Source organism: Lepidochelys olivacea (assembly GCF_965140295.1).
Source record: "Lepidochelys olivacea isolate rLepOli2 genome assembly, chromosome: 7".
Lineage (NCBI taxonomy): Eukaryota > Metazoa > Chordata > Testudines > Cheloniidae > Lepidochelys > Lepidochelys olivacea.
In genome coordinates, this window is record NC_140417.1 from 679,875 (window position 1) to 696,330 (window position 16,456).

Consider the following 16,456-nt stretch of genomic DNA (forward strand, 5'->3'; position numbering starts at 1 on the left):
GCTCACTTCATCAGATGCATATCGTGGAAACTGCAGCAGACTTTATACCACAAGTACTTTATGCCACAAGTACTCCTTTTCTTTTTGCGAATACAGACTAACACGGCTGTTACTCTGAAATCTTAAAAAAAACTGGTGTCACATTAGCTATGCGCCAGTCAGAGAATAGTACAGAGGGTGATTTCAGCAAATGGTTACATACTAGAGTTAGTAGTTTTGCAATTTCATATTTGAGTTTCTTTAGAACTCTGGGGTGATATCCGTTTGCAGTCTTGGTCCTCATGGCTCAGACTGTAGAGCTACCTGAGAACACATGTAATGTCAGTGTAGGATACGATGGACAGATGTATAGTCCCTCCAGGAAATAACTACAACCCCGCCCCTCTGTTCTCTGGTAAGATTACTTCCCTCTACAGGAATTGTGCATAAAATCCCATCTCCTAGAGACAGAAAGGAACTGATTTCCTGACATCGTCCATAGCATCATTAGAAGCACAAACTCTGCAGCTTTCCCAATGTCCCCTGATGCAAGCTGCAGGTGTCTGGGATTCCCCCCTAGGGTTCTTCCATTTTTATGGAATAATCTCCAGACTACTCCCTGGCCTCAGCATGTGCATAAACCCTCTCAGCTGGCCTCTACTTTCTGAGGGGCCATGCTGCTCTTGGACATGCCAGCAGCCAGGGAGGCTGCTGCTCCTGGGACCCAGATGAATTCTGAGAGCAGATAGGCAAAAGCATGAAACCAACAGAAATGTCTCTAAGTTCTTTAAGTGGTGTGGTGTGAGTCACCAGGGTAGAGGGAGCAATTACAGATAAGAACTCTGCTGAGAATGATTTCTAGCATCAGTCTTTCCCCACAAAAGGTGCTGGGGAGATAACTAGTCTCTCCTGGTAACAAGGATGGGATATTGATAAGACTATTCTCTAACAAAATGATACAAGAACAAATGATAAATTAAAAAGAAACAAGTTCTCCCCAGGCACATGTGCCACATACAGGAGCTCTGAAGGAACATAAGAATGCATCAGCTGAGCCAGATTAAAATAAATTGTTAGATTGGAGGGTAGCAAATATTGCATCTCTGTTTAAAAATGGTATTAAAGGTGATCAGGGAATTACAGACCAGTGAGTCATAGATCTGTACCTGGTAAATTGACTGAAATGATAATCAAATGGAATAATAAACCTAGAAGATTATGGTACAATAGGGTCTAACCAGCCAGGATTCTGCAAAGGAAAATGGTATCTTACTATTCTACCAGAATTCTTTGAACATATCAGTGATGATCTTTGAGGCAGGACCTGTCACTCACTGTGTGGCTGTGTAGTGCCCAGGACAACTGGGCACAAATTGCAGTTGAAGCCTCCCGCCACTATAGTTAATGGGAAATATAAATAACAAAGGAGAATTGCTCAGCGTAACTGATTTAGACTTTGGTAAGGTCCCTCAGGAGAGGGTCTTATGGAAATTAAGCAGCAATGGAGTGAGAGGTAAAGTTCTGTCATGGATCAGAAACTGCCTAAGAGACAGAAAATGCAGCAAGCGTAAATGGTCAATTTGCATCCTAGCAAAAGGCTCTGTTCTAGGACTGGTGTTTATGGTATTGTTTAGTGATTTAGAAATGGAGGTGAGCAGGGAAGTGGCAACCGTTGCAGATGACACTGTGACAATCAGCGTCCAGACAACCCTAAGGGAGGACAAGGGGTCTGAACCCCAAAGAGTAAGCAATTGAATCAAGTGGTATATACAATGTTATTGTGTATACAAATATGTTGAGTAAGGTCTTTTATGAAAGATGATAGTGTTCTGAATTTGATGGTCTTTGATATATAGACAGATACATATAGATATACACACACAGAGGATGGCTATGAATTATGTATTTATATGGAATAGTATGTTCATGACCAGTGCTATGACTTCAAGTATACCTCACAGCATGGAGGGGTTCCTCCCAAGCCAGGTGTTTACACGAAACTAACTTCACATACCCATCCATTGTCCAGCCAGGAAAAGACAATGGTGGACCATTAGAGTTAATGGGAAAACACTGAAGGACAACAGAAACGGAAGGCCAGCATCTCAATGGGCTGCTGTCTGTGAAACACTAGATACCCATCTAGGACAGAGGGCATGCTGCAAAACTGTTTAGAGTCGATAGGTAATTTGGAAAAGGAAATTTGGCTAATATAGAAGTGTAAAGCCTGAGGTTGTCTTGGTTTATTTTCTGTGTAACCAGTGGGTGTTTGCTTTTCCTTATCAGTTCATCTCTGAATCGATGATTTTTCTATTACATGAACTGTGTTTATCTATACCCCAATCAGGTCTCTGTTTTCCAAACAGTGTGAAGGGTATATCCCAAAGTGAACAGATAAACTGGGGGGGCTGTTTTCACACTTTTGAGAAGGTGATGACACAGTCCCAGTGTCTGATAGTTAAGAACTGAGGTAGACGTATTTGGGGATCATCCAGACTGGAACAGGTGTTGGTGTCACCAGGCAAGGCATAACGAGGCTAGTGGAAGCCAAGGTGAGACTTTTGTGCTTCTAGGCTGGCTACTGGAGTCAGGGCTCTGAGCCATAGCAGCACAGCATTCAGGCACCCAAGGTTACAGGGCAGGTGGTGACCGACCCCTTTATTGGTCTGGATGATCCCAAAATTGTCATAGTCACAAAATTATTTAAATTAGTTAAGCTAGTGAAGACTGAAAGGAGCCTTTAAGGGATTAACCCAACAAGGGGAATGGAGAACTTGATGGCAGATTAAAGTCTCCATGTGCAGCTGCAGTGAACAAGGGCCTAGGTGTGCTCGTGATGAATCAATGGAAGCTCTGCTCCGTGTGCAGCCACAGTGAACAAGCTAATAGACAGGTGGAATACGCAAGGATGAAAAAGCCTCCTCTGGGATGCTGTGATCAGTGCTAGTCCCCACGTCTCCGCCAGAACACAGCAGGAATCAAGGGGCTTGGGCAGAGGCAACGCTAATGGTCTGGGGCTGGAAAGCCCCCAGGCAGAGAGCCTGAAACACTTGGGCCTGTCTCCATTAGAGAAGAGACAAGGGGGGAGCGGATTAAGGTGGCCTGGAGAATGAATGGGCTAGAAAAGGCAGAGTGGGCACTGCCGTTCTCCCTCTGTCCTGACAGAAGAACCGGGGCGTTTCAGGACACTGACAGGTAGCACATTTAAAACTGAGAAAAGAAACACTTTTTCACACAATGTGCAATGGAGATGAAATAACATTCTGTTCCAATTTTGACCTTTTTAAAAATGTTTCTCCAATCAAATTAACAATGGATTTCATTTTGAAAGCTCATTCTGAAATGTTACCTGCTGAGAGTGTTGAAATGGGACATTTCAGCATTATCATAACGCTTCCTTTCGAGAAGAGGGGGCTAATTGATCAAATTAATGAACACGACTTTTTTGTCAAAGAACTGTAACAAAACCCTTCCAAGCAGCTCTGGTATCGAGCTCTTGGGGAGGACTAGGGCCTGGGTTGGGTGTGGAACAGTTGGGTTAGGTGTAAATTATGGCTGTTTTAAAGCTGTGTGTTTTCTATAGGCATTCTTGTTGCAGAGTGCTCTCCATGCATGCTGCTCAGGAAATGCGCCCCGGCTCTTGTCCCCCTCACTGCCCAGCCTTGAGCCCCTTCTCCCCTGCTTCAGTGGTGTGGTTGAATGTGGGATCGTTAAAGCATGTACTTTACATACATTCAGAAAGATCTCAGGATCCCAGCCACAGGATGCAGGGGAGCCTCCTGAACCAGATGACTGCTCCACCCCACCTTGCCCCTCTCAGCCTGACCACGAGAGGCTGCCCAGTCTGCTCTGCTGCCTGCTGAATGGAGCAATGTTCACAAGAAAGGCTCCCATGTGCAGCCCTTGAAATGCACATGGCTTCCCAGTGTAATTAAGAGGCACCCCTAGGGAGGATTGTTGCTGTCTTTGAAGGAGTGACAGGGCTGTCCTTAGGGCGTGGGAGGCCCTGCTGGTACCAAAGACTAGCAGTTGTTCTGCGATCTTTAGGTTAACGCTCTCCAGTGCATGACAGCAAAGGGTGGCCAAGCCCCCAAGTGCCATCACTGGCTGTTATGTACCGGTTGGTCAGTGCTTTGCCTCTGCAGTGAGCAAGGGAGCGCTCGGGATTCCTTGGTTAATATATGCCCTTGGAATCAGAAGGACTAAGTGTTTTGCGCCATTGGAAGCATTTGTTTTTAACTGTGACTGTCTAAGGGGATTACACTCTGCATGTGAACTACAAAAAGGCAGGCCCTTGATGTGTCTGTTTAGGCAGCTGTTCAGTCTCCCACCCTCAGTCCAGACTTGAGGACCAAGTCCCCTCTCTACCACGCTGGCTGGCAGCTCTCCCATTGCTCCTTGGGATCCCTGTAGAAATGGCACTGGGGTGTATTCCTGTGCAGAGGGGATCCCTTCTGAGTGTTGTAGATAATTTGTGAGCCTTTTGTTGGGCCAGGCTATAAATAAATACTGCCTTTTAAACTCAAAATCTTCAACAATAGCTTCTACCTCCTGACATAAACATCACCGATTCAGGAAATAACACCTTCCACCCTCCTCTGCTCTGCCAGCACTCCAGCCAGAGCCCCCGAGAAAAGGCATGTGCTATTTCTGTATCTCCTGATGAAAGCAGCAGCAGAAATGCACAGGAGGGGGCTGCTGGAGGATTTTCTGCTGAGCTAGTATGTCCGACTGTGTCTAGCATTGGTGTTTTTTGCCAGCACCTGTGTGCAAGTAACCAGTTCCCTGTCTGTTCTTCACAAAGATAGACACACAAACATATAATGGCCTCTAACACTGTTGCCAGCTCTTCTTTTCCCCTGGCATCTAGTGAGTGCCAACCTTCTAGTGTGTGTTAGCACCACAGTGAGCTCTGCACAAAGATTCTTACTCAAGCTTCCATCCATTTTCCCACTCCCATTCTATCAGCTTGGCCTGGCTCAGTATGCAAGATGAGTTAACCTGATTCCTTTGGAATGCAGCGGTGCAGAGGGCACCTGACCTTCCCTAAGTTCCTTGGTGTAAACTTGTAATGAAGCAATAATTTGCATAGACATACTCTTAGAGCCCATGGGATGGGGGAGGGAGGGGAGCCTCTGGGAGGGGAGCCTCCACCAAAAAAATCCTGTCCTTGGAGAGGGCTGAAGGACTCTGGAGCCCTGCAGCAGGAACAAGCCAGCCCCGGAGGCAAGGTGGGGTTCCTGGGGCTTTGTTTGGACTCTCCTTTCCCACAAAACGAGGTACCTTTTCCTGGGTTTGACCAGAAGATTGGACCCCAAATCACCTCACTACACCCGCCCAGGAAGGCTCTCGTCAGGGAGGAAACTGAGCCTGCAACTGCATATCCACGCCGGGGAGATGGAAGTGATTGTTCCATGCCTGTTTGCCTTAAGAGGCATTCCAGCATAAATGCATACTCTAGCTCTGAGGCTCTGGGAAGTGGATCTGGTCCCTTTGGGTGCAGAAATACCAGTCATTTAAGCAGCAGCTTTCAAAGCTGCCAAAAAGAACTGCTGTGGGGGTGAATCCTTCCAAAAGGTTCCTTTTCACAGGTACAGAGGAAGCTGTCCCCCCACATCCTCCGCCAGCACCCGTGCCTCATGGAGGGTTTCATTCTGGCAATGCAGTGATATTGCCTTGGTGTAGCTTGGCTAGTGGCCGATACTACTCAGTGGCCGTGTCTCAGTGTTTGACAATAGATGATACCCATTTGCTTTCTGGAGGGGAGGGCCTGTCTGAGAGATGTCAGTGCAGCCTGGGAAAGTGGGTTATGGCCTCGTTGAGGAGGGGGAACCTCTGGCACTCAGTTTGCTCCTGCTTTTGGGGGAACATAAGGCCCCCATGGTTCCCCCAGGACAGGGGTTGCCCCTGGGATGCAGTACGCTGCTCATCCCCTTGACAGCAGGGTCAAATGAACAGCATGGAGCAGTCACAGGGCTGTTGTGTGAGCAATTGCCCACTCTAGCTTGGCAGCTAAGGCAGTCCTTGAGTGTGCTTCCTCTGCTTTGTTTGGCCCAGCAAGGGGGTGTAACCCCTTAGCTGCCCAGCTGGACATATGCCTCCCAGCACAGCTTCTTGAACACTAAAACATGATGAGACTAATATAATTAACTCCAAAGTGCAACAGGTAAGGCCAATGAAATGGCCAATGAAATGACCCTGTACAAACAAGACTGACCCGTATTTCTCAGACTTCCCATCTGGTGTCATCTAGGGCCTGCAGACTATGGCAGACAGAAGGTAGACTGCTAGGAAGGAGGACTAATGGGGGCTCAGATGTGGGCTCTAATTTTTTTGTCCACACTGAATCATGGGGACAAGCAGTAGAACGTAGACGTCTGCCTAGCTGGCTGCATCTGCTGCCTTCTGCCCACAATTGATTGTGAGCACAAAATCAGAGGCCCTTTTGAAAATGGAGCTATCGAGTGATGCTGCTGATGTTCTATTGCCCATATGTGTCTGGAAGACTGGCTAAGGAACATTCTGCTACTTCAGCATTCAGAAGTGGCTCTATGGATTAGCGCAACGAACCCAACAGACAGTAGGAGATGCATGTTGTCAACTTGTCGTGGACTTTGGCGATTGCCACACAGTCATGATGGAGCTAGATTCCAATGGTAAGTCTGGGGGCTAAAGCCCATGAGGCTGGTTTGAAGTATCATTTGCTCTTAAACATTAGTATCAAATACCAGGAGACAATTGTTATTTCAAACTACAAATTTCCTTCACAAAAGAATAAAATTTTAAATTTTCCAACTCTGTTTCTGGGAGGAAGACGGGAATGCTCAAGGCCTGTTGATCGCCTATTGTTCCTGTAATGCTGCTATGGCTTCCGGGTACAAGAAATTCCTGTTCTGTGATCCTTGGGTGTCACCAATGTGCCAGGGCATCTTATGAGCCTTTCTAAGTGTCCCCAACTCCACTGGTCACAGGGGAGGTGGTCAATATGTAGACTCTGGAGGTAAGACATTGAAAATATCAATCCAGCTATCTTAGTCCCCTTTTCCGTCTGCTGCGTATAAGCACCTTCCCTCTCTGTCCTTCTGCCAGTCAAATGGCCTGGTGGCTCCCTCCACGCCAGATGCAGTTGAGGCCAAACTACTTGCAGCCTAACTCAGATTGTCTGGCCTCCATTCTACCCCTTTAGGAACTTCCTCTGTTGTTAGTAGTTATGTATCCAGATGATAGTAGTGCCCATAACGGGCCAGTTACTTCCCAAACAGATAAGTCCCTTCCCAGAGAGCTCACAGGTTAAGGTGACAAGCAACACATGAAGGGTGGGGAAGAGGAGTAAAACATGCACCCTATTTCTTTTCAAATAAGTATCAGTTCTGTCCCACAGATCTTTCTATTCACACAGCTGGGAAGGAACGGCAGCCTCTGTTGCCAGATGTGGTGTTGTGGGGCAATATAGGACACTGTCACTCATACAACTGTTGTAGCTGGTTTTATAACAGCGAAGGATTTAGCAAAATCTCCAGTTCTGTGTTACTGGGATTGTGAGCAGGGCAGATGGCTGGGTTTCTGTTTGTGATGAAGTAAAGTCTTTCCTCTTAATTAGATCCAGTTTCCTCCTAGGGGGCAGTGGTTTTTGAGCTGGGCCTTCTGTGACGCCTTAATTAAACCCTTTCCTGATTACTGTCCAGTAATCAGACACTGGAGGTTTAACCCTTTTGCTAAAAGAGGCGCTGTTACTATTCTCTCTCTCAATATGTCCCCCTACCCCCACCCACTTTGTGACCTAGGTTTCCTCTGCTGTGTCTGAAGCAAATGTCAAATCACTCACAGATTGCACCCATGTGTTTCCCAGGATTAATGTAACAAGCTGGAATCCCTAGTTATGCAGCTTCCCACTCAGAAATGCATCTTCAAGGAGATCAGAATAAACTTATGTGAAACTCTGTCATTGGTACTAGAAGAACATAAGAATGGCCATACCATAGTGTCTGTTGCCAAATGCTTCTGAGGGAGTGAACAGTACAGGGCAATTTATTGAATGATCCAGCCCTTGGTGTCCAGTTCTAGGTTCTGGAAATAAGGCTTAGAGACACCCAGAGCATGGGGTTGCATGCCTGATCATCTTGGCTGATAGCCATTGATGGACCCATCCTCCAAGAACGTATCTTGGTTTTTTCTGAAAAGCCAGTTATATTTTTGGCCTTCACAACATCTCCTGGCAAAGGGTTCCACAGGTTGACTGTGCGTGTGTGAAAAAGTACTTCCTTTTGTTTATTTTAAACCTGCCGCCTATTAATTTCATTGGGTGACCCCTGGCTTGTGTGTTATGGGAAGGGATAAATAACACTTCATTATTCACTTTCTCCACACCAGTCATGATTTTATAGACCTCTCTCATATCCCCCCTTAGTTGTCTCTTTTCTGAGCTAAAAAGTCCCAGTCTTATTAATCTCTCCATCTATGGACGCTGTTCCATACCTCTGATCATTTTTGTTGCCTTTCTTTGTATTTTTTCTAATTCTAATATAACTTTTTTGAGATGGGGCGACCAGAGTTGCATGGAGATTCAAGGTGTGGGCGTACTATTGATTTATATAGTGGCATTTTCCATCTTATTCTCTGTCCCTTTCCTAATGGTTCCTAACATTCTGTTAGTTATTTTGACTGCTGCTGCAAATTGAGTGGATGTTTTCAGAGAACTCTCCACAATGACTCCAAGAGCTCTCTCTCTCAAATGGTAACAGCTAATTCAGACCCCATTGTATGTAGTGTTGGGATTATGTTTTCCAGTGTCTTACTTTGCATTTATCAACATTGAATTTCATCTGCCATTTTGTTGCCCAGTCACCTGGTTGTGAGATCCCTTTGTAACTCTTCACAGTCAGCTTTGGACTTGACTATCTTGAGCAATTTAGTGTCATCTGCACATTTTGCTACCTCATAGTTTACCCCTTTTTCCAGATCATTTATGAATATGTTGAACAGCACTGGTCCCAGTACAGACCCCTTGGGGACACTACTATTTACCTGTCTCCATTCTGAAAACTGACCATGTATTCCTGCCCTTTGTTTCCTATCTTTTAACTAGTTACTGATCCATGAGAGGACTCTTATCCCATGACTCCTTACTTTGCTTAAGAATTTTTGGTGAGGGACTTTGTCAAAGGCTTTCTGAAAGTACAAGTACACTATATTCATCCACACATTTGTTGATGCCCTCAAAGAATTCTGATAGATTGGTGGGGCATAATTTCCCTTTACAAAAGATGGGTTGACTCTTCCCCAACAAATCGTGTTCATCTATGTGCCTAATCATTCTGTTCTTTACTATAGTTTCAACCAGGTTGCCTGGTACTGAAGCTAGGCTGACTGGCCTGTAATTGCCGGGATCGCTTCTGGAGCCTTTTTTTAAAAATCAGTGTCACATTAGCTATCGACCAATCATCTGGTACAGAGGCTGATTTAAGTGATGAGTTACACACCACAGTTAGTATTTCCTTGATTTCATATGAGTTCCTTCAGAATTTATGAGTGAATACCATCTGGTCCTGGAGACTTCTTACAGTTTAATTTTATCAATTTGTTTTAAAACTTCTTCTATGGACACCTCAGTCCAGGATAGTTCCTCAGCTTTGTCACCTAAAAGGAATGGCTCAGGTGTGGGAATCTCCCTCTCATCCTCTGCAGTGAAGCCCGATGCAAAGAATTCATTTAGCGTCTGTGCAATGGCCTTGTCTTCCTTGAATACTCCTTGCGCACCTCAATCATCCTGTGGGCCCACAGACTGGCAAGCTTCCTGCTTCTGATGTACTTAAAAACATTTTTTTTGCTGTTAGCTTTTGAGTCTTTTGCTCGTTGCTCTTCAAATTCTTTTTTGACCTGCCTAATTATACTTTTACACTTGACTTGCCAGAGTTTATGCGCCTTTCTACTTTCCTTAGTAGGGTTTCACTTCAAATTTTTAAAAGATGTCTTTTTGTCTCTAACTGCCTCTTTTACTTTGTTTAGCCATGGTGATGTTTTGGGGGGTTTCTTTGGTCCTCTTACTGGTTGGTTATTTATTTATTTATTTATTTGATACATTTAGTTGGAGCCTTTATTATTATATTTTTTTTAAACTTCCATGCAGCTTGCAGGCATTTCACTCTTGTGACTGTTCCTTTTAATTTCCATTTAACTAGCCTCCTCGTTTTTGTATAGGTCCCCTTTTTGAAGTTAAATGGTACTGTGGTGGGATTCTTTGGTATTTTTCCCCCTAAAAGGATGTTAAATTTAATTACATTATGGTCGCTATTACTGAGCAGTTCAGCTACATTCACCTCTTGAACCAGGTCCTGTTTACCACTTAGGACTAAATCAAGAACTGCCTCTCCCCTTGTGGGTTCCAGGACAAGCTGCTCCAAGAAGCCGTCATTAATGGTGTCTAGAAATTTTATCTCTGCCTCCTATCCTGAGCTGACATGTACCCAATCAAAATGGAGATAGCTGAAATCCCCCAATATTATTGGGCTTTCTGTTTTTGAAGCCTCTCTAATCTCCCTGACCATTTCACAGTCACCAGCACCATCCTGGTCAAGTGGCTGGCAGTATATTCCTACTGCTCTACTCTTATTATTTAAGCATGGGATTTCTACCCATAGAGATTCTATGGTGTAGTTTGATTCATTTAATATTTTTATTATATTTGACACTTTCTTTCACATATGGTGCCACTCCCCCAAAAGTCCAACCTACTCTGTTATTCCTACATATTTGGCATGCTGGTATTACCGTGCCCCATTGATTATCATTGTTCCACCAAGTTTCTGTGATGCCTGTTATATCAGTATCCTCATTTAACACCAAGCACTCAAATTCACCCATCTTATTATTTAAACTTCTTGCATTTATATAGAAGTACTTATAAAATGTGTCAATATTCAGTTGTCTGCCTTCATGTGATATAATCAATTGGACTTTTTTTCATTTGACTTACTCTTCAGCTCTTACCTGCACGTCTAGCCCATCTATCCTCTTCTCTTTACTAGAATATAGAATATTCCCTCCCCTAAGGGGTCCAATCCATGTGCTCCTTTGCACCTGTTGGCTTTCCCTCAGGCCTTAGTTTAAATACTCCTCTATGACCTTCTTAATTTTACATTCCAGCAATTTGGTTCTGTTTTGGTTTAGGTGGAGCCTATCCTTCATGTCTATCCTTCATCCTCCACTCCCAAAAGGTTCCTCAGTTCCTAATAAAATTAAACCCCTCCTCCAAACACCATTGTCTCATACACTCATTAAGACCCTGCAGTTCTGCCTGTCTAACTGGCCCTGAGCATGGAACTGGAAGCATTTCAGAGAATGCTACCATGGAGGTCCTGGACTTCAATCTTTTACCTAGCAGCCAAAACTTGGCCTCCAGGATTTCTCTCCTACCTATCCCTATGTCCATCCCTATCTATCACAACCACTGGCTGCACATAAGTCTGTCTAGTTGTCTCCAGAGGTCCACAACCTTCACACCCAGCAGGCAATTCACCATGCGCTTCTCCTGGTCATCACAAACCCAACTACCTAGATTTCTAATAATCAAATTCCCCATTACTATTACCTGTCTCTTCATAATAACAGTGATCCCCCCCCACCCCGGAGAACTACTATGATATCATCTGTAAGGAGGGTCCAAACTACGGGATCATTTTTCTCCACTCCAGCTTGATGTTCTCCTTCTCTGAGACTCTCCTCCTCTTCAACAGCACAGAGGCTGCCAGACTGGGGTGGGACTACTCTGCTGTGTCCTGGAAAGTCTTGCCTGTGTACCTGTCTCCCTTCCTCAGCTCCTCCAGCTCAGTCACTCTGGTCTCCAGAGGCTGAGTACCGGCTCTGAGGGCCATGAACTGCTTGCATCGAATGCACACACAAGCCCCCTGCCCACAGGGTAGGTACTTAGCCAGGCTGCAGTCAGTGCAATGAACTGGCTAGCCCCCACTCTGTTGCCGGACTTCTGCACACCTGATTTGTACTCTTCCAGGTTTTCTTTCTTTCTTTGTTCTTGGGGTGGGTTGTGGGGTTTTTTTTGATGGGGGGAGAGGGTTCGCCTAAGTTTGGAGACTGTTTATTTGGTGTATCTGGCTCTCACACTCCCTCTCTAAACTCTCTCACAACACTCCCCTATGTGGACTCCTGCTCACTAGCTCCAGTCCATGAGTGCATTTGAAAACCAGGTAGGAAATGAGAGCGGGCCGTCTTCTCCCTTCTCGCTGCTTTCACCTGCCTACCGCCCCTTTGCCAGTGAGACTGTACAGCCGTCAGCCTCACTGCCTGCCGTGGCCTGGGAAAGGTGTGGCTTCCTTCAGCTCAGTATCTCTAGCCTTAAATGCTACTTTAAATGCTAATTTACTCATGCACATCATCATCTCCTCTACTGCCCCACCCCCAACACAACTCCTCCATTTATCTCCACTGTCCATAACACTGTGTCTATCAGCCAAGGCCCTGATTTCTCCTCCTCCTTCTCCAGCCCATGTCCATAACTCTGCTTAGTGCAACCTTCACACGCTCCATGGGCTTCACTGCCTCAGTTCACTCTCCATGCTTACATGATCTCCACCTGGACTACTGCGCTTCCCACATCTAGAGCTGCCTTCACTCCAGCATGTGGCAGCTGCCAAGACACCCCAGCTGAACCTTATGTCACTGTCTCCTCACCCACTTCAGGATCTAGCTCTAGCTCATCTGCCTTGGTTTTAAAAATAGCCCAGAGTCCAGACTAACTCCCAGACCTTGTCTCACTCCTCCCTTCCCTCCTCTGTCTGCTTACCTAACACTGACCTGTACGCTGAGGGGGCTATGAGCCTTTGCTATGGGGCTCTGCCATCTGAACCAATCTTCCTTGTGGCTCCTTCCTCTCCTCTCAAAGCCACCGTGAGAAATCCCTCTCCTCCACTGCCAGCAGCCCCTAACTCCCTGGTCCAGGGCTCGTTTTAGTTAGCTGTCTGAAAGATGCTCCACCTGACTTTTAGGAAAGCTACGTCAGCCCAGGAAGGTCTCTTGTAAAATAGTCCATTTCCAAAAGCCCAGCTGCTCCCCCTGCCCCCGTGTTCTGATCGACTGTAACAGTAACTGCACCAGCCAGCCACCTCGCTTCCTGGATTCCATTTGCATTGGGTGCTGTGAACTACACGTACGGTGCAGCAGTGGGCCCTGGATGCGTAGAGCAATTTGTAAACAGACCTGGCATCAAATAATGGCCTTCGACTCCAGACTGTTTGCAATGAGGCAGAGCTGCTCCCCCGATTCACTGAACAGAGTTTAAAGGTACCAAGAGCGTGAATACACCGTAGCGCACTGCCTCAGAAGCCTGGGCTGAGACAAACTCTTGCAGTGAAAACCTGAGGGTTTAGCCAGACCTGCTCTCAAAGTATGTTCCGAATGTAACGCATTCATTCCCCGCTCCCCCACCCCCTGGATTCCTGTATCCTGCCCTTCCTGGGACTGATGATTGAGACCTTCAAAGCAGAGGCTCTCACTCATGCAGAATGCATCTGGTTGCCTCCCCCAGGGCCAAGGCCAGCACCAGCCCATGCCCCTGTGCCCTGTTTCCTTCTCTGCCCCCAGGCTGCTTCTGCTGCCACTTTAAGGACTTGAGCCTGGTTTTCAAACCCATTAATGGATCAGCCCTAGCATTTCCAGCCATGCCCTATCACTGCAGCTTCACTCAGAAAGCCAGGCCCCAGGGTGGAGAGCAGAACCAGGCCTGCTGGGTGCATTGACTTGAGCTTCGTGTCAGGGCTAGACTGCATCAGTCTGACAAGCCAGAGGCTGCAGCAGGACCCTCCTCAGCCTGGTGGGCAGGTGGGCGGGCAGATGGCCAAGCAGAGCCTCCCACCCTGGAGGGGAGAGAGCAAAGGCTGAGCCCACAGGGCCCCCATGCAGCTGGAGGGCCTGGAACCATGGAACAGGGATTTATTCAGGTCTGAAATCAGTGGTCCAAATTCCTCTTTTTGTGTCAGCTTTTACTTAGCCTCTGCTGGGTCGAGAGGAGGGAAGCTATCTGCCCAGGCCCCTGCTGGGTGGAGATGGGCTGTCTCACCAGGGCCTGGCTCCCTGCAGAGTCTGAGTGGGTTGTCTTGGCAGGACCTGGCCCCTGAAGGGTGCAGTTTGGGGTGTGTTGTCTCACCAGTGTCCAGACCCCTATAGGGTCAGAGTGGGCTGTCTCACCAGGGCCTGGGTCCCTGCTGGGTGTGGGTGGACTGTCTCAGCAGGGCCTGGCCCCTGAAGGGTGGGAGTTGGGGTGGGTGGTCTCACCAGTGCCCAGACCCCTGCAAGGTCAGGGTGGGGTTGGGCTGTCTCTCCAGGGCCTGGCCCCTGCAGGGTCACCTCTGACTGGCGCTTGGGTCACCATTCATTGCTGTAGAAATGTATCGATCCCATATCCTTGCCTTGGGTAGGGGACAGGGACTGCAGGAAGGGGCCCCCTATGCACAGTGGCTGGGGGCAAGGCCTGGTGTCTGGCAGCAGGGAGGGTGGGCCCAGGATGTGGGAGGGAGCACCTGCGCCCATCCCGCACTGTGTCCTTCCCACCTTGGGGGCTGAGTGCCATGTCAGGAGCCAGAACCTCCCACCGTGTGCTGGGCCCCCTGTGCACCCAGCCTTCGGGCCCAGCTGGCCTGGCTCTCCACCACCCCTGCTGGGATGCCAAGGTCCAAGCTGGGGGAGCCGGGCAGGCCCCTGTCTGCCGCCGGAGTCATAGGCAGCAAGGCTGGCTCCCCGTCCGGCTGCACCCCGGGCAGCTGCAGGGCGCCTGGCCCCGCGGATGGCGGGTCCAATCCCCATGCCTGAGCCCAGCCACTCGGCTGCGACTCAGACTCTGGGCAACCTGGGCAGGTGACTCTCAAACTAGTTAGCTCGGAGCTCCGGGCCAGACCCCTGGAACAGACCAGACTGCCCGGCTGAAATGGCAGCTGGATCTGGGTGTGCACAGGGCACCCCCTTACACCGAAAGCAGCCCTTGCTCCGAGGGGGACCCCCGGCACCAAGCCAGACCCAAACCCGGCCTCTGCAGCCTGCCTGGTGGGGTTCTGCTCCCCGGCCCGGCCCAACCGCAGGAGCCCCCTGCCCCAGGCCGCCCGGGCCTGCTCGGGACCCTCCCCCACGTCTGTCGCCCTCTACCCGCGGAGCTGGTGCTTCTCCCCGGGCTGCAGCCTGGGTAGCCCCAGCGCCGCCAGCCGAGCGAAGCCCCGAGAGCCCCGGGCCGAGGCTGCGCTGAGAGCCGGCGCCGGCCCGGCCGCCCGGCCCGGCCGCCCGGCCCTGGCCCCAGCGGGGCGAGCCGCGGCCGCCTACCCGCCAGCAGCTGCATCCAGGCGCAGATCTTGTAGACCGTGGCGGTGTTGCAGAAGAAGAAGAGCGCGAAGCAGGTGATGCAGCCCAGGATCAGCACCATGGAGAGCAGCACGAAGAAGGAGGCCGCCTTGAAGGCGCCCGAGGGGATGGTGCTGAAGTCGGCGAAGGAGCCGCGGCAGGCGAGCTCGCGGTTGGCCAGCCCGTTCCCCACGCAGTAGTGGAAGAGGCCGAAGTAGCCCGGCTTGGGCGTGTTGACGCTGTCCCCGATCCAGTAGGGCTGGATGAAGACCACCACGTTGATGATGGCGAAGCAGATGGTGAAGATGGCCCAGAGCACGCCGATGGCCCGCGAATTCCGCATGTAGTTGTCATGGTAGAGCTTGGAGGCCTCCTGCGAGGGCAGCATCCTGCCGGGCCGGGGCCGGGGCGCAGGGCTGGGGGCGCGGGGCCGGGGCTCACGGATCGGGGCCGGGGCGCAGGGCTGGGGGCGCGGGGCCGGGGCTCACGGATCGGGGCCGGGGCGCAGGGCTGGGGGCGCGGGGCCGGGGCTCACGGATCGGGGCCCGGGGCGCACCGGTCGGGGTCGGGGGCGCACGGGTGGGGGCGCGAGGCCGGGGCCACACGAGTCGGGGCCGGGGGCGCAGGGGTGGGGACCCGGGGCGCACGGGTCGGGGCCGGGGGCGCACGGATCGGGGCTGGGGCGCAGGGATGGGGGCCCGGGGGCGCACGGGCCGGGGCGCAGGGATGGGAGCCCGGGGGCGCACGGGCCGGGGCGCACGGGTCGGGGCCGGGGGCGCAGGGGTGGGGGGCCCGGGGCGCAGGGATGGGGGCCCGGGGGCGCACGGGCCGGGGCGCAGGGGTGGGGGGCCCGGGGCGCAGGGATGGGAGCCCAGGGGCGCACGGGACGGGGCGCACGGGTCGGGGTCGGGGGCGCACGGGCCGGGGCGCACGGGTCGGGGCCGGGGGCGCAGGGATGGGAGCCCAGGGGCGCACGGGCTGGGGCGCACGGGTCGGGGCCGGGGGCGCAGGGGTCGGGGGCGCACGGGCTGGCAGCCGCAGCGCAGCAGCAGCTAGGCCGAGGGGAGATGCCCCGGGAGGGGCTCCGGTGCGGAGGGCGAGCCCGCGGGGTGGCCTGCGAGGGGCCAGGCCATGGGGGGAG

At 50.3% G+C, this 16,456-nt stretch overlaps 1 protein-coding gene across 5 annotated transcripts in view; it reads right to left on the reverse strand.

Annotated features, from left to right (window-relative positions):
• LHFPL4 (LHFPL tetraspan subfamily member 4) overlaps window positions 1–15,723 on the reverse strand; it is a 68,185-nt gene extending 52,462 nt beyond the window's left edge. For all 5 annotated transcript variants that reach the window (XM_084634173.1, XM_084634175.1, XM_084634174.1 and 2 more), the window contains exon 1: window positions 15,298–15,723. In XM_084634173.1, coding sequence (XP_084490299.1) covers window positions 15,298–15,703 — 406 coding nt within the window. In that variant the 5' untranslated portion in view covers window positions 15,704–15,723. The remainder of the gene's footprint in view (window positions 1–15,297) is intronic.
• Window positions 15,724–16,456: the final 733 nt, after the last annotated feature.